General features: G+C 43.9%; 1 protein-coding gene across 1 annotated transcript in view; it reads right to left on the minus strand.

The window, feature by feature from the left end:
* LOC124042228 (lysosomal cobalamin transport escort protein LMBD1-like) overlaps positions 1–27,479 on the minus strand; it is a 148,218-nt gene that overhangs the window by 104,186 nt on the left and 16,553 nt on the right. Inside the window, exons 2-3 of the mRNA XM_046360645.1 lie at positions 6,688–6,852; positions 2,751–2,818 (exon numbers count right to left, since the gene is read on the minus strand). Coding sequence (XP_046216601.1) covers positions 2,751–2,818; positions 6,688–6,852 — 233 coding nt within the window. The remainder of the gene's footprint in view (positions 1–2,750; positions 2,819–6,687; positions 6,853–27,479) is intronic.

Below are 27,479 nucleotides of genomic sequence, written 5' to 3' on the forward strand. Positions count from 1 at the left end.
ATGGGTGCTGGGGGTGGGGATGGGAGCTGAGGATGGGTGCTGGGGTGGGGGATGGGAGCTGAGGATGGGTGCTGGGGGTGGGTGCTGGGGGTGGGGATGGGAGCTGAGGATGGGTGCTGGGGATGGGTGCTGGGGATGGGAGCTGAGGATGGGTGCTGGGGGTGGGGATGGGAGCTGAGGATGGGTGCTGGCGGTGGGGATGGGAGCTGAGGATGGGTGCTGGGGGTGGGGCTGGGAGCTGAGAATGGGTGCTGGGGTGGGGATGGGATGGGAGCTGAGGTTGGGTGCTGGGGTTGAGTGCTCGGGATGGGGCTGGGAGCTGAGGTTGGGTGCTGGGGATGCGGGCTCGGGATGGGGCTGGGAGCTGAGGTTGGGTGCTGGGGATGCGGGCTGGGAACTCAGATGTCCCTCCACATAAGGTTAAGCATATTGGGGCATTATCTATAGCAGAGGGCATCTTGGGTCAGTAACTATAGCAGAGGACATCTTGGGACAGTAACTATAGCAGAGGGCATCTTGAGACAGTAACTATAACAGAGGGCATCTTGGGACATTAACTATAACAGAGAGCATATTGGGACAGTAACTATAACAGAGGGCATCTTGGGACATTAACTATAGCAGAGGACATCTTGGGACAGTAACTATAGTAGAGGGCATCTTGGGACAGTAACTATAGTAGAGGGCATCTTGGGACAGTAACTATAGCAGAGGGCATCTTGGGTCAGTAACTATAGCAGAGGACATCTTGGGACAGTAACTATAGCAGAGGGCATCTTGGGACAGTAACTATAGCAGAGGGCATCTTGAGACAGTAACTATAACAGAGGGCATCTTGGGACATTAACTATAACAGAGAGCATATTGGGACAGTAACTATAGTAGAGGGCATCTTGGGACATTAACTATAGTAGAGGACATCTTGGGACAGTAACTATAGTAGAGGACATCTTGGGACAGTAACTATAACAGAGAGCATATTGGGACAGTAACTATAGCAGAGGGCATCTTGGGACAGTAACTATAGCAGAGGACATCTTGGGACAGTAACTATAACAGAGGGCATATTGGGACAGTAACTATAGCAGAGGACATCTTGGGACAGTAACTATAGCAGAGGACATCTTGGGACAGGGACAACTATAACAGAGGGCATCTTGGGACAGTAACTATAGCAGAGGGCATCTTGGGACAGTAACTATAACAGAGGGCATCTTGGGACAGTAACTATAACAGAGGGCATCTTGGGACAGTAACTATAGCAGAGGGCATCTTGGGACAGTAACTATAGCAGAGGGCATCTTGGGACAGTAACTATAGCAGAGGGCATCTTGGGACAGTAACTATAGCAGAGGGGGACATAACTTGGGACATCTTGGGAACTTGGGTCAGTAACTATAGCAGAGGGCATCTTGGGACAGTAACTATAGCAGAGGGCATCTTGGGACAGTAACTATAACAGAGGGCATCTTGGGACAGTAACTATAGCAGAGGGCATCTTGGGACAGTAACTATAACAGAGGGCATCTTGGGACAGTAACTATAACAGAGGGCATCTTGGGACAGTAACTATAACAGAGGGCATATTGGGACAGTAACTATAACAGAGAGCATCTTGGGACAGTAACTATAACAGAGAGCATCTTGGGACAGTAACTATAGCAGAGGACATCTTGGGACAGTAACTATAACAGAGGACATCTTGGGACAGTAACTATAACAGAGAGCATCTTGGGACAGTAACTATAGCAGAGGACATCTTGGGACAGTAACTATAACAGAGGGCATCTTGGGACAGTAACTATAGCAGAGGGCATCTTGGGACAGTAACTATAGCAGAGGACATCTTGGGACAGTAACTATAACAGAGGGCATCTTGGGACAGTAACTATAGCAGAGGGCATCTTGGGACAGTAACTATAACAGAGAGCATCTTGGGACAGTAACTATAGCAGAGGACATCTTGGGACAGTAACTATAACAGAGGGCATCTTGGGACAGTAACTATAGCAGAGGACATCTTGGGACAGTAACTATAGCAGAGGACATCTTGGGACAGTAACTATAACAGAGGGCATCTTGGGACAGTAACTATAGCAGAGGACATCTTGGGACAGTAACTATAACAGAGAGCATCTTGGGACAGTAACTATAGCAGAGGGCATCTTGGGACAGTAACTATAGCAGAGGGCATCTTGGGACAGTAACTATAGCAGAGGGCATCTTGGGACAGTAACTATAGCAGAGGGCATCTTGGGACAGTAACTATAACAGAGGGCATCTTGGGACAGTAAATATAACAGAGGGCATCTTGGGTCAGTAACTATAGCAGAGGGCATCTTGGGACAGTAACTATAACAGAGGGCATCTTGGGACAGTAACTATAACAGAGGGCATCTTGGGACAGGAATATGACTAAAGCTCCAGAGTTGTGAAGTTAGATTGAACCAGTAGAAGAACCCAGGAGTTTCACAACTACTCTGGTGGAAGAGGACTTTTTTCAGTGATGTCTGACTGCTCATGGCTGAACAGATGGCAGTTTAAAGAACTTTGATTTCCTTGAAGAGGAAAACACCTTGCTCATTAAGCGATTATACTGACATGTTGTACACACCTCTCCCCACCATCTATGGCTGTGTCCAAAATAGAACCCTATTCCTTGTTATTATAGACATCGTAATGCCGGCCCTGGTCAAATGTTGTGCACTAAATAGGGAATAGGGTGGGTGCCAATGTCTCATAGTACTTACCCAATTAATAGCAGTGCTGCACAGACGATGATGAATCCAATTGTGTATTTCAGAGCATTTTTCACTTGCTGTAATGAAAGACAGAATTATTAATACTGTGATTATTAAATCAGGAATGTAACAATATCTAATTCTTCAATGGGGTTGGTTGGGGGGGCGGGTGTGTGTGTGTGTGTACGTTTGAGGTGAGTGGCTGGCTAACTCATTCCATATTCCATTTAGTGAGGGGACAATGGAGTGTGAAGTGGAATCCAGAGTCCCGTTCAACCTGCCAAAGACTCTCAGAGTAGTCACACACACACACACACACACCTACTCCCAGCGCTGTTATTAAAGGGTGCTTTGAATGTAATGATTCAAAAGAACTCCTTGGCTGTGAGAGGAAGTGCTTCTGTCAGCTCCAAACCAACCCAGAGGAAAGGGAAGAAGCTCACTGTGGCATGTAATCTATATAATCACTACCGTGTCCTTTGGAGACCAATATATGACATTTCAGCAATATTCAGTTTAAGATGAAGAGGTGGGGGTGGTCTATTCCTATGGGCTTTGGCTTTTTCTACACTTAACTTAACAGAGGCCATGTATACGTAATATCCAAGAGTCGACAGTAAAGTCTCAACTTTCTCCTTTTCTTCTTGCTTTTCTACAGTATGTACTTCTATAGGGATACTGTACACTTTCTACAGTATGTACTTCTATAGGGATATTGTATGCTTTCTACAGTATGTACTTATAGGATACTGTATGCTTTTCTACAGTATGTACTTCTATAGGGATACTGTATGCTTTCTACAGTATGTAGTTCAATAGGGATACTGTACGCTTTTCTACAGTATGTAGTTCAATAGGGATACTGTACGCTTTTCTACAGTATGTACTATAGGATACTATATGCTTTTCTACAGTATGTAGTTCTATAGGGATACTGTATGCTTTTCTACAGTATGTACTATAGGATACTGTATGCTTTCTACAGTGTGTACTTCTATAGGGATAGTGTACGCTTTTCTACAGTATGTAGTTCTATAGGGATAGTGTACGCTTTCTACAGTATGTAGTTCTATAGGGATACTGTACGCTTTCTACAGTATGTAGTTCTATAGGGATACTGTATGCTTTCTACAGTATGTAGTTCTATAGGGATAGTGTACGCTTTTCTACAGTATGTAGTTCTATAGGATACTGTTCGCTTTCTACAGTATGTAGTTCTATAGGGATACTATACACTTTCTACAGTATGTAGTTCTATAGGGATACTGTATGCTTTTCTACAGTGTGTACTTCTATAGGGATACTGTTTGCTTTTCTACAGTATGTAGTTCTATAGGATACTGTTTGCTTTTCTACAGTATGTACTTCTATAGGATACTGTATGTTTTTCTACAGTATGTAGTTCTATAGGGATACTGTATGCTTTTCTACAGTATGTACTTATAGGATACTGTATGCTTTTCTACAGTATGTACTTCTATAGGGATACTGTATGCTTTCTACAGTATGTAGTTCTATAGGATACTGTATGCTTTTCTACAGTATGTAGCTCTATAGGGATACTGTATGCTTTCTACAGTATGTAGTTCTATAGGATACTGTATGCTTTTCTACAGTATGTACTTATAGGATACTGTACGCTTTTCTACAGTATGTACTTCAATAGGGATAGTGTACGCTTTTCTACAGTATGTACTTCTATAGGATGCTGTATGCTTTTCTGCAGCATGTAGTTCTATAGGGATACGGTACGCTTTTCTACAGTATGTAGTTCTATAGGGATACTGTATGCTTTCTACAGCATGTAGTTCTATAGGGATACGGTATGCTTTCTACAGTATGTAGTTCTATAGGGATACAGTACGCTTTTCTACAGTATGTACTTCTATAGGGATAGTGTACGCTTTTCTATAGTATGTACTTCTATAGGATACTGTATGCTTTTCTGCAGTATGTAGTTCTATAGGGATACTGTACGCTTTTCTACAGCATGTAGTTCTATAGGGATACTGTATGCTTTCTACAGCATGTAGTTCTATAGGGATACTATACGCTTTTCTACAGTATGTACTTCTATAGGATACTTTATGCTTTTCTACAGTATGTAGTTCAATAGGGATACTGTACGCTTTTCTACAGTATCTAATTCTATTGGGATACTGTACACTTTCTACAGTATGTAGTTCTATAGGGATACTGTACACTTTCTACAGTATGTAATTATATTGGGATACTATACACTTTCTACAGTATGTAGTTCTATAGGGATACACTTTCTACAATATGTAGTTCTATAGGGATACTGTACACTTTCTACAGTATGTAGTTCTATAGGGATACTGTACACTTTCTACAGTATGTAGTTCTATAGGGATACTGTACACTTTCTACAGTATGTAGTTCTATAGGGATACTATACACTTTCTACAGTATGTAGTTCTATAGGGATACTGTACGCTTTTCTACAGTATATACTTCTATAGGGATACTGTACGCTTTTCTACAGTATGTAGTGCTATAGGGATACTGTATGATTTTCTACAGTATGTAGTTCTATAGGGATACTGTATGCTTTCTACAGTATGTAGTTCTATAGGGATACTGTACACTTTCTACAGTATGTAGTTCTATAGGGATACTATACACTTTCTACAGTATGTAGTTCTATAGGGATACTGTACGCTTTTCTACAGTATATACTTCTATAGGGATACTGTACGCTTTTCTACAGTATGTAGTTCTATAGGGATACTGTATGCTTTTCTACAGTATGTAGTTCTATAGGGATACTGTATGCTTTCTACAGTATGTAGTTCTATAGGGATACTGTACACTTTCTACAGTATGTAGTTCTATAGGGATACTGTACACTTTCTACAGTATGTAGTTCTATAGGGATACTATACACTTTCTACAGTATGTAGGTCTATAGGGATACTATACACTCTCTACAGTATGTAGTTCTATAGTGATACTGTACACTTTCTACAGTATGTAGTTCTATAGGGATACTATACACTTTCTACAGTATGTAGTTCTATAGGGATACTATACACTTTCTACAGTATGTAGTTCTATAGGGATACTGTACGCTTTTCTACAGTATATACTTCTATAGGGATACTGTACGCTTTTCTACAGTATGTAGTTCTATAGGGATACTGTATGATTTTCTACAGTATGTAGTTCTATAGGGATACTGTACGCTTTCTACAGTATGTAGTTCTATAGGGATACTATACACTCTCTACAGTATGTAGTTCTATAGTGATACTGTACACTTCATTTGTAGCATAGAGCTTTAAGTATCACTTCTGTATCTATTTTGGGGGATTGTGATATATTAATATTGAGTGAGTGTCTTAATTGAGAGTGATGTGTTTGCATTCAGCCTCTGGTTGGTCAGTGTTTTACTTGCTATATTGTATTTACTTTGCCACCATGGCCTTTTTTTGCCTTTACCTCCCTTATCTCACCTCATTTGCTCACATTGTATATAGACTTGTTTATACTGTATTATTATGTGTCGAACTGCTTTGCTTTATCTTAGCCAGGTCGCAATTGTAAATGAGAACTTGTTCTCAACTTGCCTACCTGGTTAAATATATATATATTTTTTTAATTAGGAATGCAATCTCTCACGATATGTGGGACCGATGGGATTTTGTCCAAAATAATGAATAATACAGTGTTTACCTTCCTTCATCCAGAGACAGACAGCTAGTGACTGCTGTTCATAGCCAAGGTCAATGTGTGTGTGTGAGTGTGAGTGTGAGTGTGTGTGTGTCTGGTGTCTGGTGTCTGGTGTCTGGTGTCTGGTGTGTGGTGTGTGGTGTGTGTGTGTGTGTGTGTGTGTGTGTGTGTGTGTGTGTGTGTGTGTGTGTGTGTGTGTGTGTGTGTGTGTGTGTGTAGAGTACAGTAAGAGGACAGGCAGCAGCATTCTTACTGAACACTTGTTGATGTTGTCATCATCCTTCTCCTCATAATAGAAGTAGACAAAGGGGATCCACAGGAAGACACAGAACAGGAGGAGAGAGTACAGTGCTGTAGGGAGAGAGAGAGTTGAATCAAATTCATTTCCACTTTTAATCAAACAAAAAATATGTTTTTCCTACTGATCACATTGAAACAGTGTGGATAACTGATTGGATTTAACAAAAAGTTATGAATATAAAAAATTGATGGAATTTGTATTTTTAAAAAAAGTTCAATTCAAAGTACTTTTAACATTGAATTCCCGTTGGTTGACAACTACAAAGCCTCACATATGAATGTGTAATGCAAATACACAAGGTCCTGTCTGGCTTGGTTGGTAGAGCATGGTGAATACACATGGTCCTGTCTGGTAGAGCATGGTGAAAACACATGGTCCTGTCTGGTAGAGCATGGTGAATACACATGGTCCTGTCTGGTAGAGCATGGTGAATACACATGGTCCTGTCTGGTAGAGCATGGTGAAAACACATGGTCCTGTCTGGTAGAGCATGGTGAATACACATGGTCCTGTCTGGTAGAGCATGGTGAAAACACATGGTCCTGTCTGGTAGAGCATGGTGAATACACATGGTCCTGTCTGGTAGAGCATGGTGAATACACATGGTCCTGTCTGGTAGAGCATGGTGAAAACACATGGTCCTGTCTGGTAGAGCATGGTGAAAACACAAGGTCCTGTCTGGCTTGGTTGGTAGAGCATGGTGAAAACGCATGGTCCTGTCTGGTAGAGCATGGTGAATACACATGGTCCTGTCTGGTAGAGCATGGTGAATACACATGGTCCTGTCTGGTAGAGCATGGTGAATACACATGGTCCTGTCTGGTAGAGCATGGTGAAAACACATGGTCCTGTCTGGTAGAGCATGGTGAAAACACATGGTCCTGTCTGGTAGAGCATGGTGAAAACACATGGTCCTGTCTGGTAGAGCATGGTGAAAACACATGGTCCTGTCTGGTAGAGCATGGTGAATAAACATGGTCCTGTCTGGTAGAGCATGGTGAATACACATGGTCCTGTCTGGTAGAGCATGGTGAATAAACATGGTCCTGTCTGGTAGAGCATGGTGAATAAACATGGTCCTGTCTGGTAGAGCATGGTGAATACACATGGTCCTGTCTGGTAGAGCATGGTGAATACACATGGTCCTGTCTGGTAGAGCATGGTGAATACACATGGTCCTGTCTGGTAGAGCATGGTGAAAACACATGGTCCTGTCTGGTAGAGCATGGTGAATACACATGGTTCTGTCTGGTAGAGCATGGTGAATACACATGGTCCTGTCTGGTAGAGCATGGTGAATACACATGGTCCTGTCTGGTAGAGCATGGTGAAAACACATGGTCCTGTCTGGTAGAGCATGGTGAAAACACATGGTCCTGTCTGGTAGAGCATGGTGAAAACACATGGTCCTGTCTGGTAGAGCATGGTGAATACACATGGTCCTGTCTGGTAGAGCATGGTGAATACACATGGTCCTGTCTGGCTGGGTTGGTAGAGCATGGTAAATACACATGGTCCTGTCTGGCTGGGTTGGTAGAGCATGGTAAATACACATGGTCCTGTCTGGTAGAGCATGGTGAATACACATGGTCCTGTCTGGTAGAGCATGGTGAATACACATGGTCCTGTCTGGTAGAGCATGGTGAATACACATGGTCCTGTCTGGTAGAGCATGGTGAATACACATGGTCTTGTCTGGCTGGGTTGGTAGAGCATGGTAAATACACATGGTCCTGTCTGGTAGAGCATGGTGAATACACATGGTCCTGTCTGGTAGAGCATGGTGAATACACATGGTCCTGTCTGGTAGAGCATGGTGAATACACATGGTCCTGTCTGGTAGAGCATGGTGAATACACATGGTCCTGTCTGGTAGAGCATGGTGAATACACATGGTCCTGTCTGGTAGAGCATGGTGAATACACATGGTCCTGTCTGGTAGAGCATGGTGAATACACATGGTCCTGTCTGGTAGAGCATGGTGAATACACATGGTCCTGTCTGGTAGAGCATGGTGAAAACACATGGTCCTGTCTGGTAGAGCATGGTGAAAACACATGGTCCTGTCTGGTAGAGCATGGTGAAAACACATGGTCCTGTCTGGTAGAGCATGGTGAAAACACATGGTCCTGTCTGGTAGAGCATGGTGAATACACATGGTCTTGTCTGGCTGGGTTGGTAGAGCATGGAGCTTGCATTGACAAGGATAGTGGGTTTGTTACCCATACGTAAAATGTGTACACACATGACCATAAATGGCTTTGGATAAAAGCTTCTGCGAAAATGGTATATATTAACATATATTAGTATATATTAAGACGTTTCTTGAGTCATCTTGCGGGGGAATTAAATGAACCTGAATTGGCAAAATGTGGAGAATTGACAATAACATTACATATCATTTTTCTTCAGAGGGTAAAGCAAATTGAGAATCATTTGATAGAGTGCAGTGTTGCTTTGGGGACCAACGTGAGGGTCAAAAATAAAGTGGTGGTCTCTGCTTAATTAACAAATGTATTTTTTATTCCATGTTTTAAATCTTGTTGACTGAATTAATGCCTTATGAAGATTAGATAGGCCTAGAAGATCTCCCATCTGTGTTGTGTGGTTTTGTTATCATCCCATCTGTGTTGTGTGGTTTTGTTATCATCCCATTACTGCAACAGGCCGTGTTATCATCCCATTACTGCAACAGGCTGTGTTATCATCCCATTCTGCAACAGGCCGTGTTATCATCCCATTACTGCAACAGGCCGTGTTATCATCCCATTACTGCAACAGGCCGTGTTATCATCCCGATTACTGCAACAGGCCGTGTTACCATCCGATTACTGCAACAGGCCGTGTTATCATCCCGATTACTGCAACAGGCCGTGTTATCATCCGATTACTGCAACACGCCGTGTTATCATCCCGATTACTGCAACAGGCCGTGTTATCATCCCGATTACTACAACAGGCCGTGTTACCATCCGATTACTGCAACACGCCGTGTTATCATCCCGATTACTGCAACAGGCCGTGTTATCATCCGATTACTGCAACACGCTGTGTTATCATCCCGATTACTGCAACAGGCCGTGTTATCATCCGATTACTGCAACAGGCCGTGTTATCATCCCGATTACTGCAACAGGCCGTGTTACCATCCGATTACTGCAACACGCCGTGTTATCATCCCGATTACTGCAACACGCCGTGTTATCATCCCGATTACTGCAACAGGCCGCGTTATCATCCGATTACTGCAACAGGCCGCGTTATCATCCGATTACTGCAACAGGCCGCGTTATCATCCGATTACTGCAACAGGCCGCGTTATCATCCGATTACTGCAACAGGCCGCGATATCACCCGATGACTGCAACAGGCCGCGTTATCATCCGATTACTGCAACAGGCTGTGTTATCATCCGATTACTACAACAGGCGGTGTTATCATCCGATTACTGCAACAGGCCGTGTTATCATCCGATTACTGCAACAGGCCGTGTTATCATCCGATTACTGCAACAGGCCGTGTTATCATCCGATTACTGCAACAGGCCGTGTTATCATCCGATTACTGCAACAGGCCGTGTTATCATCCGATTACTGCAACAGGCTGTGTTATCATCCGATTACTGCAACAGGCTGTGTTATCATCCGATTACTACAACAGGCGGTGTTATCATCCGATTACTGCAACAGGCCGTGTTATCATCCGATTACTGCAACAGGCCGTGTTATCATCCGATTACTGCAACAGGCCGTGTTATCATCCGATTACTGCAACAGGCCGGGATATCATCCGATTACTGCAACAGGCTGCGTTATCATCCGATTACTGCAACAGGCTGTGTTATCATCCGATTACTGCAACAGGCTGTGTTATCATCCCGATTACGGCAACAGGCTGTGTTATCATCTGATTACTGCAACAGGCTGTGTTATCATCCCGATTACGGCAACAGGCCGTGTTATCATCCGATTACTGCAACAGGCCGTGTTATCATCCCGATTACTGCAACAGGCCGTGTTATCATCTGATTACTGCAACAGGCCGTGTTATCATCTGATTACTGCAACAGGCTGTGTTATCATCCCGATTACTGCAACAGGCTGTGTTATCATCCCGATTACTGCAACAGGCTGTGTTATCATCCCGATTACTGCAACAGGCTGTGTTATCATCTGATTGCTGCAACAGGCTGTGTTATCATCCGATTACTGCAACAGGCTGTGTTATCATCCGATTACTGCAACAGGCTGTGTTATCATCTGATTGCTGCAACAGGCCGTGTTATCATCCGATTACTGCAACAGGCTGTAAGAGGAGGACTGAGGAGTTATACAATCCAGTGTACAAGTCTATCTTCCGAGACCACAGTTTAGGTCACCATGAAGTCGAAAGCACCATGAAAGCAAAAGCAACAGCATTCATGCCAAGGGAAAATGTGAGAAAAACATGGCAAAGGAATGATATTCAAACATTGAGGGGATCGGTTGGGCTCAGTGGAGGGGCAGTTTCCTGGACCCAGATTAGGCCTAAAACTACTCCTGAACTAAAAAGCACACTCAACGGAGAATCTCCATTAAAAATGCTTTTTAGTCCAGGATCAGGCTGAATCTGTGTTCGGGAAACCATCCTTCAATGTTTTCATGGCTAAACATAAACACAAAGGTCGGAGTACAACAAAGATGTGTGAAATAGCAGAGGACCCTTACAGGGGCCAGAAGTTGTTGCCACAGCAAAACAACATCTAATGTGCGAACAACAGCTGCTGAAAGTATCTGACGGTCTCCAGGCCGTGAGGGGAATAAAAACGCTCTCTCTAAAAATCTTTCACATTCCCTTTGCGTTCTTGTTAAAGGTGCTGCATTGTGATTTCAGAAAAGGTCTATAATACATCTGCAGTAATAGTTGTATGATAGTGTTTCACAGTATTACTTACGCACCAGTGCAGTGAAAATGTGTTTTTTCGCATTGTTTGTAACTTATTTTGTACATAATGTTCACGCTACCATCTTTCATGACCCGAAAAGAGTTTCTGAACAGAACAGCGACTACTCCCCTCGAACTGGACAAAGATTTTCCCTTTAATGAGTCTGACGCAAAGGATATAATGTTGCTCCCGGACTAGGTCCAAATCCCCGTCATTTGCATGAAGAAAAGAAGCAGATACAGGAGTGCAGATCAGGGTGCCTTGTGAGAATTCGTAGGCAAGTGGCTAAATGCTCATCCAGAAGTAGCGCTCCTAGTGGCCGGGGACTTTAATGCAGGCAAACTTAAATACGTTTTACCTCATTTCTAAAAGCATGTCACATGTGCAACCAGAAGAAGAAAAAAAACTATAGACCTTTCTCCACACAAGTGGAGAAAAAATCTGACCAGAATTATATCCTCCTGATTTCTGCTTAAAAGCTAAAGTAAAGCAGGAAGTACCAGTGACTCGCTCAATACGGAAGAGGTCAAATGACGCGGTTGCAAAGCTACAGGACCGTTTTGCTGGCACAGACTGGAATATCTCCCGGTATACCATACCCCCGGCTCATACCACCGGCTTCATCATAAAGTGCATCAACAACGTCATCCCCACAGTGTCCGTACGTACATATGTGGCAGGGTTTGCAAACTATTACCGACTACAAAGGGAAACCCAGCCGCGAGCTGCCCAGTGATGCAAGCCTACCAGAAGGGCTAAATCAAATCAAATCTAACTGCCTTTTATGCTCGCTTCGAGAAAAGCAACACTGAAGAATGCATGAGAGCACCAGCTACTCCGGACGAATGTGTGATCACGATCTCCGTAGCAGATGTGAGCAAGACCTTTAAACAGGTCAACATTCACAAGGCCACGGGGCCAGACGGATTACCAGAAGCGGTACCGGAGCGCCAAGTCTAGGTCCAAAAGGCTCCTTAACAGCTTCTACCCCCAAGACATAAGACTGCTGAACACTTAATCAAATGGCTACCTGGACTATTTGGCTCACCCCCCCCCTTTGTTTTGACACTGCTACTACTCACTGCTTATTATCTATGCATAGTCACTTTACCCCTACCTACATGTACCGAGTCAACATGACCTGTTGAGGTAATTTGACTCGGTAACGAGTCAACCTGTCAACCTGACCTGTTGAGGTACATTGTATTAAAGTATTGCCATTTTATTATTTACTTTATTTTGTAAATACTTTATTAAATCTGCATTGATGGTTAAGGGCTTGTAAGTAAGCATTTCATGTTAAGGTCCTGTTGTATTTGGTGCATGTGACAAATACAATTTGATTTGATTGTTTGTGATATTGGCCTCAAAATGGGAAAGTTGTTTTGACTGGGTGGTTGTGTTATCTAGTGAAAATCCCTCTATCGTTTCCTGGTTGTGTTATCTAGTGGAAATCCCTCTATCGTTTCCTGGTTTTGTTATCTAGTGGAAATCCCTCTATCGTTTCCTGGTTGTGTTATCTAGTGGACATCCCTCCATCGTTTCCTGGTTGTGTTATCTAGTGGAAATCCCTCTATCGTTTCCTGGTTGTGTTATCTAGTGGAAATCCCTCTATCGTCTCCTGGTTGTGTTATCTAGTGGAAATCCCTCTATCGTTTCCTGGTTGTGTTATCTAGAGGAAATCCCTCTATCGTTTCCTGGTTGTGTTATCTAGTGGACATCCCTCTATCGTTTCCTGGTTGTGTTATCTAGTGGAAATCCCTCTATCGTTTCCTGGTTGTGTTATCTAGTGGAAATCCCTCTATCGTTTCCTGGTTGTGTTATCTAGTGGACATCCCTCTATCGTTTCCTGGTTGTGTTATCTAGTGGAAATCCCTCTATCGTTTCCTGGTTGTGTTATCTAGTGGACATCCCTCTATCGTTTCCTGGTTGTGTTATCTAGTGGAAATCCCTCTATCGTTTCCTGGTTGTGTTATCTAGTGGACATCCCTCTATCGTTTCCTGGTTGTGTTATCTAGTGGAAATCCCTCTATCGTTTCCTGGTTGTGTTATCTAGTGGACATCCCTCTATCGTTTCCTGGTTGTGTTATCTAGTGGAAATCCCTCTATCGTTTCCTGCTGGCTCAATTTCACTTTATGTGAGAAAACAAGCACTGAATAGTATAGGGAATCATTGTACCATCTAAATCACTGTTAAATATCTTCAAAAAATACCAAAGAATATGTTTTTCCAGCTGTTTGAAGCTGGTGGACCAAAACAGAAAGTAAAAGGTTCAAGTGCGAGTCTCCTTCATGTTACGGGGAAATGGGATTCTGGGGAGGAGGGAGATTTGTTTTAAATGCAGCCTAGTGCTAAGTGAATTGATATTTCACAGTGATTCAGATGGTACAATGATTCCCTACACTATTCAGTAGTTGTTTTCTCACATAAACCCTTCAGAATTTTAGCAACCAGGAAATTAGCTAAATATATATATATATATATATATATATATATAAATATATATATATATAGCTAAATATATATATATCTAAATATATATATATATATATATATATATATATATATATATATATATATATATATATATATATATATATATATATATATATATATATATATATATATATATATATATATATATATAAATATATATATATATATATATATATATATATATAGCTAATATATATATATATATATATATATATAGCTAAATATATATATATATATATATATATATATATATATATATATATATATATATATATATATATATATATATATATATATATATATATATATATATATATATATATATATATATATATATATATATATTTAGCTAATTTCCTGACCCATATATATGACAGCCAAAGTCAGAACAGCTTTCCCACAGATGCCGGCCACAGATGCCGGCGGGAGAAATCAATAGACGAATGTCACAGCCGATCACAACACTGGCATGTAAGTAATACTGTGAAACACTATCATTACAAAATTACTGCAGATATGAACAATTTGTGAAATTAAAATGCAAAACTATAAAATACTATCATATGTGTAGCACCTTTAAAAGTCTCTCTCTATCCATCCCTCTCTGTCAGACAGTACACTATGATCATCACATCCCCATGACTTCACCAGATCAAAGCGGCTGTATTCTCCAGTCCATTCCTTTCCTGCACTCAGACACAGAGTAGCCTAGCGCGTAGACATACATAACACAAAGCTCTATTTCACTAGTGGGATACATCTGACAATGAGGCTCCCTCCTCGACTCGCAAACATGATTTGGTAAAAGTATTCTTCATGGATATGATGACAGAGATGTTTATTAGCTTGGATTCCTCTCATTGTCAATAACAAATAAACAACATTAAATCAGTACAATAGATTACTGTTGGGGCTCTGCAGTGGCCAGCATCCACCTAGTAGCATGAACATGCCCAACAGATGCACAGCAATCAGCATCATATTGAAGAGGTTAGTCATTATAGACAACTAGAGGGACTCGTGTTGTGTCCATGGAGACCTATAGTCTAATCACCTCCAAAAGAAATATCTTTAAGAGCAGGGCTATTCATCTAGAATCATGTAAACCTATTAGACCCTTTGTGATGTAAAAGACAAAACTGATCCTTTTTCACAGCACTGTGTAACCATTTCATAGTACACCTTCTGTAGAGACCCATTCACTCATCTAGACGTGGCTGTGGGGTGGTTGTAGCCTCTCTCTCACATGGCCCGTCAAGTTAGCCAGGTGTGTCTGGGGGTGATTACGGCCATCTATTCTATTTCATGAACATGTGTACAATGTCTAGACAATAGTGACCCATCCACTTAGCTACATGTGGCTGGGGGTGTGTTTCTTTCACATGACCCATCAATTTATACAAGTGTGTCTGGGTGAGCATCATCTAATAATCAGAAAAGATTTATATCTGGACCCTTTCTGTTATGCAAGTGACTGTACCGTTTAACCCTGCTGTGTCCTGTGAATGTGACAAATAAACTGTATGGATATAGTGTGTGTTTACCAGAGACGGTAAAGTGAAGAACAACATGACCTGCTCCACAGTCAGATCAGGATGTAGGCCAAGAACTAGATAGAGTTTTCCCTATTGTAGGCTACTACTTTTACCACGTTTAGTTTTGAAGTCTTTGGTTATATACTACACTTCCTTACTCACTCTGTTTAGCACATGGCCTCACATGTGAATCCTTAAAGAGATGGGTGGGCCTAAGGCTAAAGAGGGTGTGAAAGATGATAAATGGGTGTAGACAAAGAGCTCTCCTGTAGGTATACCAAAACATTCAAGGGCCATTTTCTAAAAAGTGAGGTTACAAGTTTATCAACTTTCTAAGCAGAATTGCATTCCCATTGTTCCTAGACTACAGTGTATGAAATACCATGTTCTAGCTCTGAGTCTTTACCTTCATCCAATGTAAAAAAACACCATTATAAATGTTGCGATATAGACTGAAAAGATGTGCTGGGTCACATATTGGCCTGTTGGAAACTACAACTCCCTACCACATTCCACAGTTCAGGCTGGATCTGATTTATCTCTGGGGAAACTACAACTCCCTACTACATTGCACAGTTCAGGCTGGATCTGATTTATCTCTGGGGAAACTACAACTCCCTACTACATTGCACAGTTCAGGCTGGATCTGATTTATCTCTGGGGAAACTACAACTCCCTACTACAATGCACAGTTCAGGCTGGATATGATTTATCCCTGGGGAAACTACAACTCCCTACTACAATGCACAGTTCAGGCTGGATCTGATTTATCTCTGGGGAAACTACAACTCCCTACTACATTGCACAGTTCAGGCTGGATCTGATTTATCTCTGGAGGAACTACAACTCCCTACTACATTGCACAGTTCAGGCTGGATCTGATTTATCTCTGGGGAAACTACAACTCCCTACTACAATGCACAGTTCAGGCTGGATCTGATTTATCTCTGGGGAAACTACAACTCCCTACTACAATGCACAGTTCAGGCTGGATCTGATTTATCTCTGGAGGAACTACAACTCCCTACTACAATGCACAGTTCAGGCTGGATCTGATTTATCTCTGGGGAAACTACAACTCCCTACTACATTGCACAGTTCAGGCTGGATCTGATTTATCTCTGGGGAAACTACAACTCCCTACTACAATGCACAGTTCAGGCTGGATCTGATTTATCTCTGGGGAAACTACAACTCCCTACTACAATGCACAGTTCAGGCTGGATCTGATTTATCTCTGGAGGAACTGTGTGATGTGCACATTGAGCTTACAGAAAATAAATGTTGCAGCGATGAGACAAGATCGTAATCACGAAATTGAGGAGAAAAAAGGGGTAAAAATAACAACAATAAATGAATAACTGAAATGTTGGTTAATCGCTCTACACTAACAGAAACAGGACAATTTCACTTCCAACCGGAACAGTAGTGGAAAAAGAAGAGGCAGGGTAAGCCATAACTCCATGGCACACAACCCCCCCCCCCCCCACTCAACTCTAATGTAAATATGACTCCAGAAGAAGCTTTTATCCCGCCAAAACCAGTGAAGCTATTGCAGCTGCTGCGTGTATGAAGAGTGCTAGTCAACCCACCCCTCTCGGGAGATACCTAGGTCTAGATTCTCACAGGATGCAGAGTGAGTTTGCTTTCTTGTTTAGTTGTTGCTGTGTGACAGTCTTTTTTAGGCAAGACTCTTACATTCTTCAACATTAGGAATTCATAGAATGGAGGAAACATAGGAAACACACTAAAAGGAGAGGAGGAACACAGTTATTTTAACCTGTGTGTGTGTGTGTGTGTGTGTGTGTGTGTGTGTGTGTGTGTGTGTGTGTGTGTGTGTGTGTGTGTGTGTGTGTGTGTGTGTGTGTGTGTGTGTGTGTGTGTGTGTGTGTGTGTGTGTGTGTGTGTGTGTGTGTGTGTGTGTGTGTGTGTGTGTGTGTGTGTGTGTGTGTGTGTGTGTGTGTGTGTGTGTCAGCTTCTCCCTCTGAAGCTAATGGATGTGAGTGAAGACAGCCCATAAACCCACAAACAACTACCTTACAGTAGAGAAACACTTCTGAGACAGACTGTTCCAAATGGATTCCTTATATAGCACAATGTTCTGACCAATAGTTACACAGTTTAATGGCTGTGTGAGGAGAAAACTGAGGATGGATCAACAGCATTGTAGTTTCTCCACAATACTAACATATTGTGAAAAGAAGGAAGCCTGTGCAGAATAAAAATATTCCAAAACATGCATCCTGTTTGAAATAAGGCACTAAAGTAAAACTGCAGCAAAGAAATTCACTTTATGTCCTGAATACAAAGTGTTATGTTTGGGGAAAATACAACACAACACATTACTGAGTACCACTCTTCATATTTTCAAGCATGGTGGTGGTGGCAGTAATGGGTATGCTTGTCATCGGTAAGGTCTAGGGAGATTTTTAGGATACAAATAAACAGAATAGAACTAGGCACAGGAAAAATCCTAGCGGAAAACCGGGTTCAGTCTGTTTTCCAACAGACACTGGCAGACCATTTAACATTTCAGCAGGACAATAACCTAAAACACAAGGCCAAATCTACACTGGAGTTGCTTACCAAGACAACATTGAATGTTCCTGAGTGGCCGAGTTACAGTTTTATCTTAAAATCGTCTTGAAAATCTATGGCAAGACTTGAAAAAGGCTGTTTAGCAATGATTAAACAACAAATCATTTTTAAAGAATAATGTGCAAATATTGTACAATCCAGGTGTACAAAGCTCTTAGAAACTTACCCAGAAAGACTCACAGATGGAATCACAGCCAATTCTAACATGTATTGCCCCAGGGGTGTGAATAATTATGCAAATGAGATTTCAAATGTATTGAAAATGAAATACAGAATAAACATTTCTAAAAACATGTTTTCACTTTTTCATTATGGGGTAGTGTGTGTAGAAGGGTGAGAAACATTTCACTTTGTCATTATGGGGTAGTGTGTGTAGAAGGGTGAGAAACATTTCACTTTGTCATTATGGGGTAGTGTGTGTAGATGGGTGAGAAACATTTCACTTTGTCATTATGGGGTAGTGTGTGTAGATGGGTGAGAAACATTTCACTTTGTCATTATGGGGTAGTGTGTGTAGATGGATGAGAAACATTTCACTTTGTCATTATGGGGTAATGTGTGTAGATGAGTGAGAGACACATTAAATACATTTTGTAATTCAGGCTGTAACCACAGAATGTGGAATAGGTCAAGGGGTATGAATACTTTCTGAAGGCACCAGTAATAGGGGGGTATAATTAAGCAATAAGGCACGAGGGGGTGTGGTATATGGCCAATATACCGCGGCTAAGGGCTGTTCTTAGGCACGACACATCGCGGCCTGAACACAGCCCTAGCCGTGGTATATTGGCCATATACCACAAACCCCTGAGGTGCCTTTTTGCTATTATAAACTGGTCACCAACGTAATTACAGCAGTAAAAATAAATGTTTTGTCATACCCATGGTATACAGTCTGATATACCATGGTTGTCAGCCAATCAGCATTCAGGGCAGGAACCACCCAGTTTATAATGCTGTTTTTTTACATTACAACGATGGGTTACACTGCTCTACTAAATCACCCTGCTGGGTTTGGACTGTCTGGGTGTGAATAGACAAGTTGTAAAATATGGACTCTCATCTGTCAGCATTTGAGTCAGTCGCCCAGTTCACTAAATTAGCCCTGTCACCTGACAATGGTTCTTAGTGGTGAGTTCATGGCCTTAGGAATACATCAGGCTCCTACACAGAAGCCAGTGCCAACACACACACAGTGGAGAGACACATGCTTGTCAATGTGTTAGAGATTCCTGTTTCTCCTCCAGCAGTGTCTGTGACAGGACATTTGTTTCAATAAGCCAGTGCTCAATGCTCCACTCAGGTGTTTGTTTACACTCGTTTACAGCTTGGCCGAGTTACCTCAGTGAGGATCAGTCTACTCTAGGCCGAGTTACCTCAGTGAGGATCAGTCTACTCTAGGCCGAGTTACCTCAGTGAGGATCAGTCTACTCTAGGCCGAGTTACCTCAGTGAGGATCAGTCTACTCTAGGCCGAGTTACCTCAGTGAGGATCAGTCTACTCTAGGCCGAGTTACCTCAGTGAGGATCAGTCTACTCTAGGCCGAGTTACCTCAGTGAGGATCAGTCTACTCTAGGCCGAGTTACCTCAGTGAGGATCAGTCTACTCTAGGCCGAGTTACCTCAGTGAGGATCAGTCTACTCTAGGCCGAGTTACCTCAGTGAGGATCAGTCTACTCTAGGCCGAGTTACCTCAGTGAGGATCAGTCTACTCTAGGCCGAGTTACCTCAGTGAGGATCAGTCTACTCTGAGGATCCGAGTTACCTCAGTGAGGATCAGTCTACTCTAGGCCGAGTTACCTCAGTGAGGATCAGTCTACTCCTCAGGCCGGATCAGTTACCTCAGTGAGGATCAGTCTACTCTAGGCCGAGTTACCTCAGTGAGGATCAGTCTACTCCAGGCCGAGTTACCTCAGTGAGGATCAGTCTACTCCAGGCCGAGTTACCTCAGTGAGGATCAGTCTACTCCAGGCCGAGTTACCTCAGTGAGGATCAGTCTACTCCAGGCCGAGTTACCTCAGTGAGGATCAGTCTACTCCAGGCCGAGTTACCTCAGTGAGGATCAGTCTACTCCAGGCCGAGTTACCTCAGTGAGGATCAGTCTACTCCAGGCCGAGTTACCTCAGTGAGGATCAGTCTACTCCAGGCCGAGTTACCTCAGTGAGGATCAGTCTACTCCAGGCCGAGTTACCTCAGTGAGGATCAGTCTACTCCCGAGTTACCTCAGGCCGAGTTACCTCAGTGAGGATCAGTCTACTCTAGGCCGAGTTACCTCAGTGAGGATCAGTCTACTCTAGGCCGAGTTACCTCAGTGAGGATCAGTCTACTCTAGGCCGAGTTACCTCAGTGAGGATCAGTCTACTCTAGGCCGAGTTACCTCAGTGAGGATCAGTCTACTCTAGGCCGAGTTACCTCAGTGAGGATCAGTCTACTCTAGGCCGAGTTACCTCAGTGAGGATCAGTCTACTCTAGGCCGAGTTACCTCAGTGAGGATCAGTGCCGAGTTACCTCAGTGAGGATCAGTGCCGAGTTACCTCAGTGAGGATCAGTGCCGAGTTACCTCAGTGAGGATCAGTGCCGAGTTACCTCAGTGAGGATCAGTGCCGAGTTACCTCAGTGAGGATCAGTGCCGAGTTACCTCAGTGAGGATCAGTGCCGAGTTACCTCAGTGAGGATCAGTGCCGAGTTACCTCAGTGAGGATCAGTGCCGAGTTACCTCAGTGCAGTGCCGAGTTACCTCAGTGAGGATCAGTCTACTCCAGGCCGAGTTACCTCAGTGAGGATCAGTCTACTCTAGGCCGAGTTACCTCAGTGAGGATCAGTCTACTCCAGGCCGAGTTACCTCAGTGAGGATCAGTCTACTCCAGGCCGAGTTACCTCAGTGAGGATCAGTCTACTCCAGGCCGAGTTACCTCAGTGAGGATCAGTCTACTCCTCAGTGAGGATCAGTCTACTCTAGGCCGAGTTACCTCAGTGAGGATCAGTCTACTCTAGGCCGAGTTACCTCAGTGAGGATCAGTCTACTCTAGGCCGAGTTACCTCAGTGAGGATCAGTCTACTCTAGGCCGAGTTACCTCAGTGAGGATCAGTCTACTCTAGGCCGAGTTACCTCAGTGAGGATCAGTCTACTCTAGGCCGAGTTACCTCAGTGAGGATCAGTCTACTCTAGGCCGAGTTACCTCAGTGAGGATCAGTGCCGAGTTACCTCAGTGAGGATCAGTGAGGTGAGGATCAGTGCCGAGTTACCTCAGTGAGGATCAGTGCCGAGTTACCTCAGTGAGGATCAGTGCCGAGTTACCTCAGTGAGGATCAGTGCCGAGTTACCTCAGTGAGGATCAGTGCCGAGTTACCTCAGTGCAGTGCCGAGTTACCTCAGTGCAGTGCCGAGTTACCTCAGTGCAGTGCCGAGTTACCTCAGTGCAGTGCCGAGTTACCTCAGTGCAGTGCCGAGTTACCTCAGTGCAGTGCCGAGTTACCTCAGTGAGGATCAGTGCCGAGTTACCTCAGTGAGGATCAGTGCCGAGTTACCTCAGTGAGGATCAGTGCCGAGTTACCTCAGTGAGGATCAGTGCCGAGTTACCTCAGTGAGGATCAGTCTACTCTAGGCTGAGTTACTTCACTGAGGATCAGTCTACTCTAGACCGAGTTACCTCCGTGAGGATCAGTCTACTCCAGGCCGAGTTACCTCAGTGAGGATCAGTCTACTCTAGACCGAGTTACCTCAGTGAGGATCAGTCTACTCCAGGCCGAGTTACCTCAGTGAGGATCAGTCTACTCTAGATCAGTGAGGATCAGTCTACTCTAGGCCGAGTTACCTCAGTGAGGATCAGTCTACTCCAGGCCGAGTTACCTCAGTGAGGATCAGTCTACTCTAGACCGAGTTACCTCAGTGAGGATCAGTGCCGAGTTACCTCAGTGAGGATCAGTGCCGAGTTACCTCAGTGAGGATCAGTGCCGAGTTACCTCAGTGAGGATCAGTGCCGAGTTACCTCAGTGAGGATCAGTGCCGAGTTACCTCAGTGAGGATCAGTGCTGAGTTACCTCAGTGAGGATCAGTGCCGAGTTACCTCAGTGAGGATCAGTGCCGAGTTACCTCAGTGAGGATCAGTGCCGAGTTACCTCAGTGAAGTGCCGAGTTACCTCAGTGCAGTGCCGAGTTACCTCAGTGCAGTGCCGAGTTACCTCAGTGCAGTGCCGAGTTACCTCAGTGCAGTGCCGAGTTACCTCAGTGCAGTGCCGAGTTACCTCAGTGAGTGCCGATCAGTGCAGTGCCGAGTTACCTCTGCAGTGCCGAGTTACCTCAGTGAGGATCAGTCTTACCTCAGTGAGGATCAGTGCCGAGTTACCTCAGTGAGGATCAGTGCCGAGTTACCTCCGTGAGGATCAGTCTACTCCAGGCCGAGTTACCTCAGTGAGGATCAGTCTACTCTAGACCGAGTTACCTCAGTGAGGATCAGTCTACTCCAGGCCGAGTTACCTCAGTGAGGATCAGTCTACTCCAGGCCGAGTTACCTCAGTGAGGATCAGTCTACTCCAGGCCGAGTTACCTCAGTGAGGATCAGTCTACTCTAGGCCGAGTTACCTCCGTGAGGATCAGTCTACTCTAGGCCGAGTTACCTCAGTGAGGATCAGTCTACTCTAGGCCGAGTTACCTCAGTGAGGATCAGTCTACTCTAGGCCGAGTTACCTCAGTGAGGATCAGTCTACTCCAGGCCGAGTTACCTCAGTGAGGATCAGTCTACTCTAGGCCGAGTTACCTCAGTGAGGATCAGTCTACTCCAGGCCGAGTTACCTCAGTGAGGATCAGTCTACTCTAGACCGAGTTACCTCAGTGAGGATCAGTCTACTCTAGACCGAGTTACCTCAGTGAGGATCAGTCTACTCCAGGCCGAGTTACCTCAGTGAGGATCAGTCTACTCCAGGCCGAGTTATGAGGATCATCTACTCCAGGCCGAGTTACCTCAGTGAGGATCAGTCTACTCCAGGCCGAGTTACCTCAGTGAGGATCAGTCTACTCCAGGCCGAGTTACCTCAGTGAGGATCAGTCTACTCCAGGCCGGCTTACCTCAGTGAGGATCAGTACCCTCAGTGAGGATCAGTCTACTCTAGGCCGAGTTACCTCAGTGAGGATCAGTCTACTCTAGGCCGAGTTACCTCAGTGAGGATCAGTCTACTCTAGGCCGAGTTACCTCAGTGAGGATCAGTCTACTCTAGGCCTAGTTAAGTGAGGATCAGTCTACTCTAGGCCGAGTTACCTCAGTGAGGATCAGTCTACTCTAGGCCGAGTTACCTCAGTGAGGATCAGTCTACTCTAGGCCGAGTTACCTCAGTGAGGATCAGTCTGAACTCTGGCCGAGTTACCTCAGTGAGGATCAGTGCCGAGTTACCTCAGTGAGGATCAGTGCCGAGTTACCTCAGTGAGGATCAGTGCCGAGTTACCTCAGTGAGGATCAGTGCCGAGTTACCTCAGTGCAGTGCCGAGTTACCTCAGTGAGGATCAGTGCCGAGTTACCTCAGTGCAGTGCCGAGTTACCTCAGTGAGGATCAGTCTACTCCAGGCCGAGTTACCTCAGTGAGGATCAGTCTACTCTAGGCCGAGTTACCTCAGTGAGGATCAGTCTACTCCAGGCCGAGTTACCTCAGTGAGGATCAGTCTACTCCAGGCCGAGTTACCTCAGTGAGGATCAGTCTACTCCAGGCCGAGTTACCTCAGTGAGGATCAGTCTACTCCAGGCCGAGTTACCTCAGTGAGGATCAGTCTACTCCAGGCCGAGTTACCTCAGTGAGGATCAGTCTACTCTAGGCCGAGTTACCTCAGTGAGGATCAGTCTATCTAGGCAGTTACCTCAGTGAGGATCAGTCTACTCTAGGCCGAGTTACCTCAGTGAGGATCAGTCTACTCTAGGCCGAGTTACCTCAGTGAGGATCAGTCTGGATCAGTCTACTCTAGGCCGATTAAAAGTGAGGATCAGTCAGTCTAGGCCGAGTTAGGTGAGGATCAGTCTACTCTAGGCTCAGTGAGGATCAGTCTACCTAGGCCGAGTTACCTCAGTGAGGATCAGTGCCGAGTCAGTGCCGAGTTAAACCTCAGTGAGGATCAGTGCCGAGTTACCTCAGTGAGGATCAGTGCCGAGCTCAGTGAGGATCAGTGCCGAGTGAGGATCAGTGCCGAGTTATGTGAGACAGTCAGTGAGGATCAGTGCCGAGTTACCTCAGTGAGGATCAGTGCCGAGTACCTAGTGCAGTGCCATCCTCAGTGCAGTGCCGAACCTCAGTGCAGTGCCGAGTTACCTCAGTGCAGTGCCGAGTTACCTCAGTGTAGTGCCGAGATTACAGTGTGTGCCTAGTTACCTCAGTGAGGATCAGTGCCATTACCTCAGTGAGGATCAGCCTGTTACCTCAGTGAGGATCAGTCTACTCTAGGCTGAGTTACTTCACTGAGGATCAGTCTACTCTGACAGTTACTCCGTGAGGATCAGTCTACTCCAGGCCGAGTTACCTCTGTGAGGATCAGTCTACTCCAGGCCGAGTTACCTCCGTGAGGATCAGTCTACTCTAGGCCGAGTTACCTCAGTGAGGATCAGTCTACTCTAGGCCGAGTTACCTCAGTGAGGATCAGTCTACTCTAGGCTGTTTGCTGACAAGAAACAAATGGCTGGAAAGGAAACTAGTGCACAGCGTCCTGCCACTAGGCATTATGTGCATATGGGGAACTAATTATATTGTACCATTATGCCACACACACACACACACACATTCATCATAACACTATGAATATTAAGATACTCTGGGAATAGGTCACACCACATTACAGCAGATCATCCATTACTCTTGAACAGACCAGTGTTGGGTTCAAATACTTTTGGATGGGCTTACTTCAGCTTGGCAGCTTTCCTGGCGCAATGGACCCAATAGAATGGTACCAAAAGTGCAGGAATAGTCAAACACTTCAGGCAGGCTCAGTCAAATGCAAAAATAGTTGCTAGATAGGCCTCATTTGTAAACATTGCGTACGTACAAAATAAACCACCAAAACGTTTGCGCCAGTTTTCCCGCAAAAGTTGGCATTCATAAAAACTGAACTTGGAGTGAGAATGCCCTTTCCTCCACACAAACTTTAGACCATGTATGCACATTCACTAATGGTTGGTGATTTGAATTGCAGGCAGGCAAGTAAGTATTTTGTGCAAATGGGTGATATTGGGGGGGGTTGAAACGTTGTGCTGACAGCTTCACAAACATTTGTGATCCTTTACTCTTCCAGAAACTGTCCCAGTCCTTATACAGCAAAAAAATATACAGCAAAAGTTAATGCGAAGAAAGTGCAAACATTGTGCAAACCCAGTACATAGACTGGTAGCTGATGTAAAAGATGTGACAGTGTGGGTAGGTGTGACATCATATACCTATTCCATCTCAGAGCCTGTACCAACGCAGATAGAAACATTGTGCAAACCCAGTACATAGACTGGTAGCTGATGTAAAAGATGTGACAGTGTGGGTAGGTGTAACGTCATATACCTATTCCATCTCAGAGCCTGTACCAACGCAGATAGAAACACAATCTATTGACAAACTAAATATTCAACAACTATTTATCTTTTGCATAGAAGTGTGGGTGGTAGCATTTTACTTTGAACTGGTTTCTAAAATACAATCAATCAAGTGTTTGGCACTGGCTTTAGGCAGCATGTTTAGATATGAAAAGTTCCTGTAATAGATGAAAACATTCTGCCCCGTCACACCTCTAGAGAAATGGGATCACATTTGCCATTGCTCTCTCTTTTAGAAAGCAGAAACTGCCGTGGCCTAAGACCAATAGTTCCACATTATACAGCAAAAAAAGGGTGTTATGGTCACCATAAAAGGGTGAATGAAGGGTGTTATGGTCACTATAAAAGGGTGAATGGAGGTGTTATGGTCACCATAGAAGGGTGTTAGGGTCACCATAAAAGGGTGAATGGAGGGTGTTATGGCCACCATAAAAGGGTGAATGGAGGGTGTTACGGTCACCATAAAAGGGTGAATGAAGGGTGTTAGGGTCACCATAAAAGGGTGAATGAAGGGTGTTACGGTCACCATAAAAGGGTGAATGGAGGGTGTTATGGTCACCATCAAAGGTGAATGGAGGGCGTTTTTCTGACAAGAGTTATAATTCTCGTTCACACGTGCACAGTTTTACAACAGGTCTGATTTATATCGAGAAACATACCTATGTACAGCGTGCGCCAAGTTTATAAATACATTTTTTTTAATGTATACGTAACTGTTCTTTTCATAAATGGCGCATCCAGATATTTAGTGTAAATGAGGTTTCTGCTCCCTAAGCAGATGTAATGTTGCTATGAGAGGGAGAAGAGAACACCTGACCAGTGTAGAGAAGTAGCACATTATTAACCCCTAGACAGAAGGGGAAGCGTAGAGAGAGGGAGAACTAAATAATTAAGTGGCATACTTCAGCCCTCCACTAAGTTCTTCTGGCCTAATTATAGCTTTCTCACAAAACCCTTGCTCCCAACTGGGAAGCAAAAGAACATTTCTAAGGATTTCTTCAAAGTGGATAGATTATCAAAACATGCCATCTTTAATTAAAAACTAAGCCTGACATCTGTACAAATAAACAAAAACAAATATTTAATCTGAGATTAATTTTACAGTATATCATTACTTGCTTGATGTTATCTGACTGGATCACAGATATTGAATTTGAAAATGAACACTGGATATTGCTACATGATGGGACTAACATAACAGTAAGGCTACCCCACAGACAAACTCCTATCAGATAACAGTAAGGCTACCCCACAGACAAACTCCTATCAGATAACAGTAAGGCTACCCCACAGACAAACTCCTATCAGATAACAGTAAGGCTACCCAAACTCCTACAGATAACAAACTCCTATCAGATAACAGTAAGGCTACCCCACAGACAAACTCCTATCAGATAACAGTAAGGCTACCCCACAGACAAACTCCTATCAGATAACAGTAAGGCTACCCCACAGACAAACTCCTATCAGATAACAGTAAGGCTACCCCACAGACAAACTCCTATCAGATAACAGTAAGGCTACCCCACAGACAAACTCCTATCAGATAACAGTAAGGCTACCACAGACAAACTCCTATCAGATAACAGTAAGGACAAACTCCTATCAGATAACAGTAAGGCTACAGACAAACTCCTA

This window comes from Oncorhynchus gorbuscha, linkage group LG08, assembly GCF_021184085.1.
Source record: "Oncorhynchus gorbuscha isolate QuinsamMale2020 ecotype Even-year linkage group LG08, OgorEven_v1.0, whole genome shotgun sequence".
Lineage (NCBI taxonomy): Eukaryota > Metazoa > Chordata > Actinopteri > Salmoniformes > Salmonidae > Oncorhynchus > Oncorhynchus gorbuscha.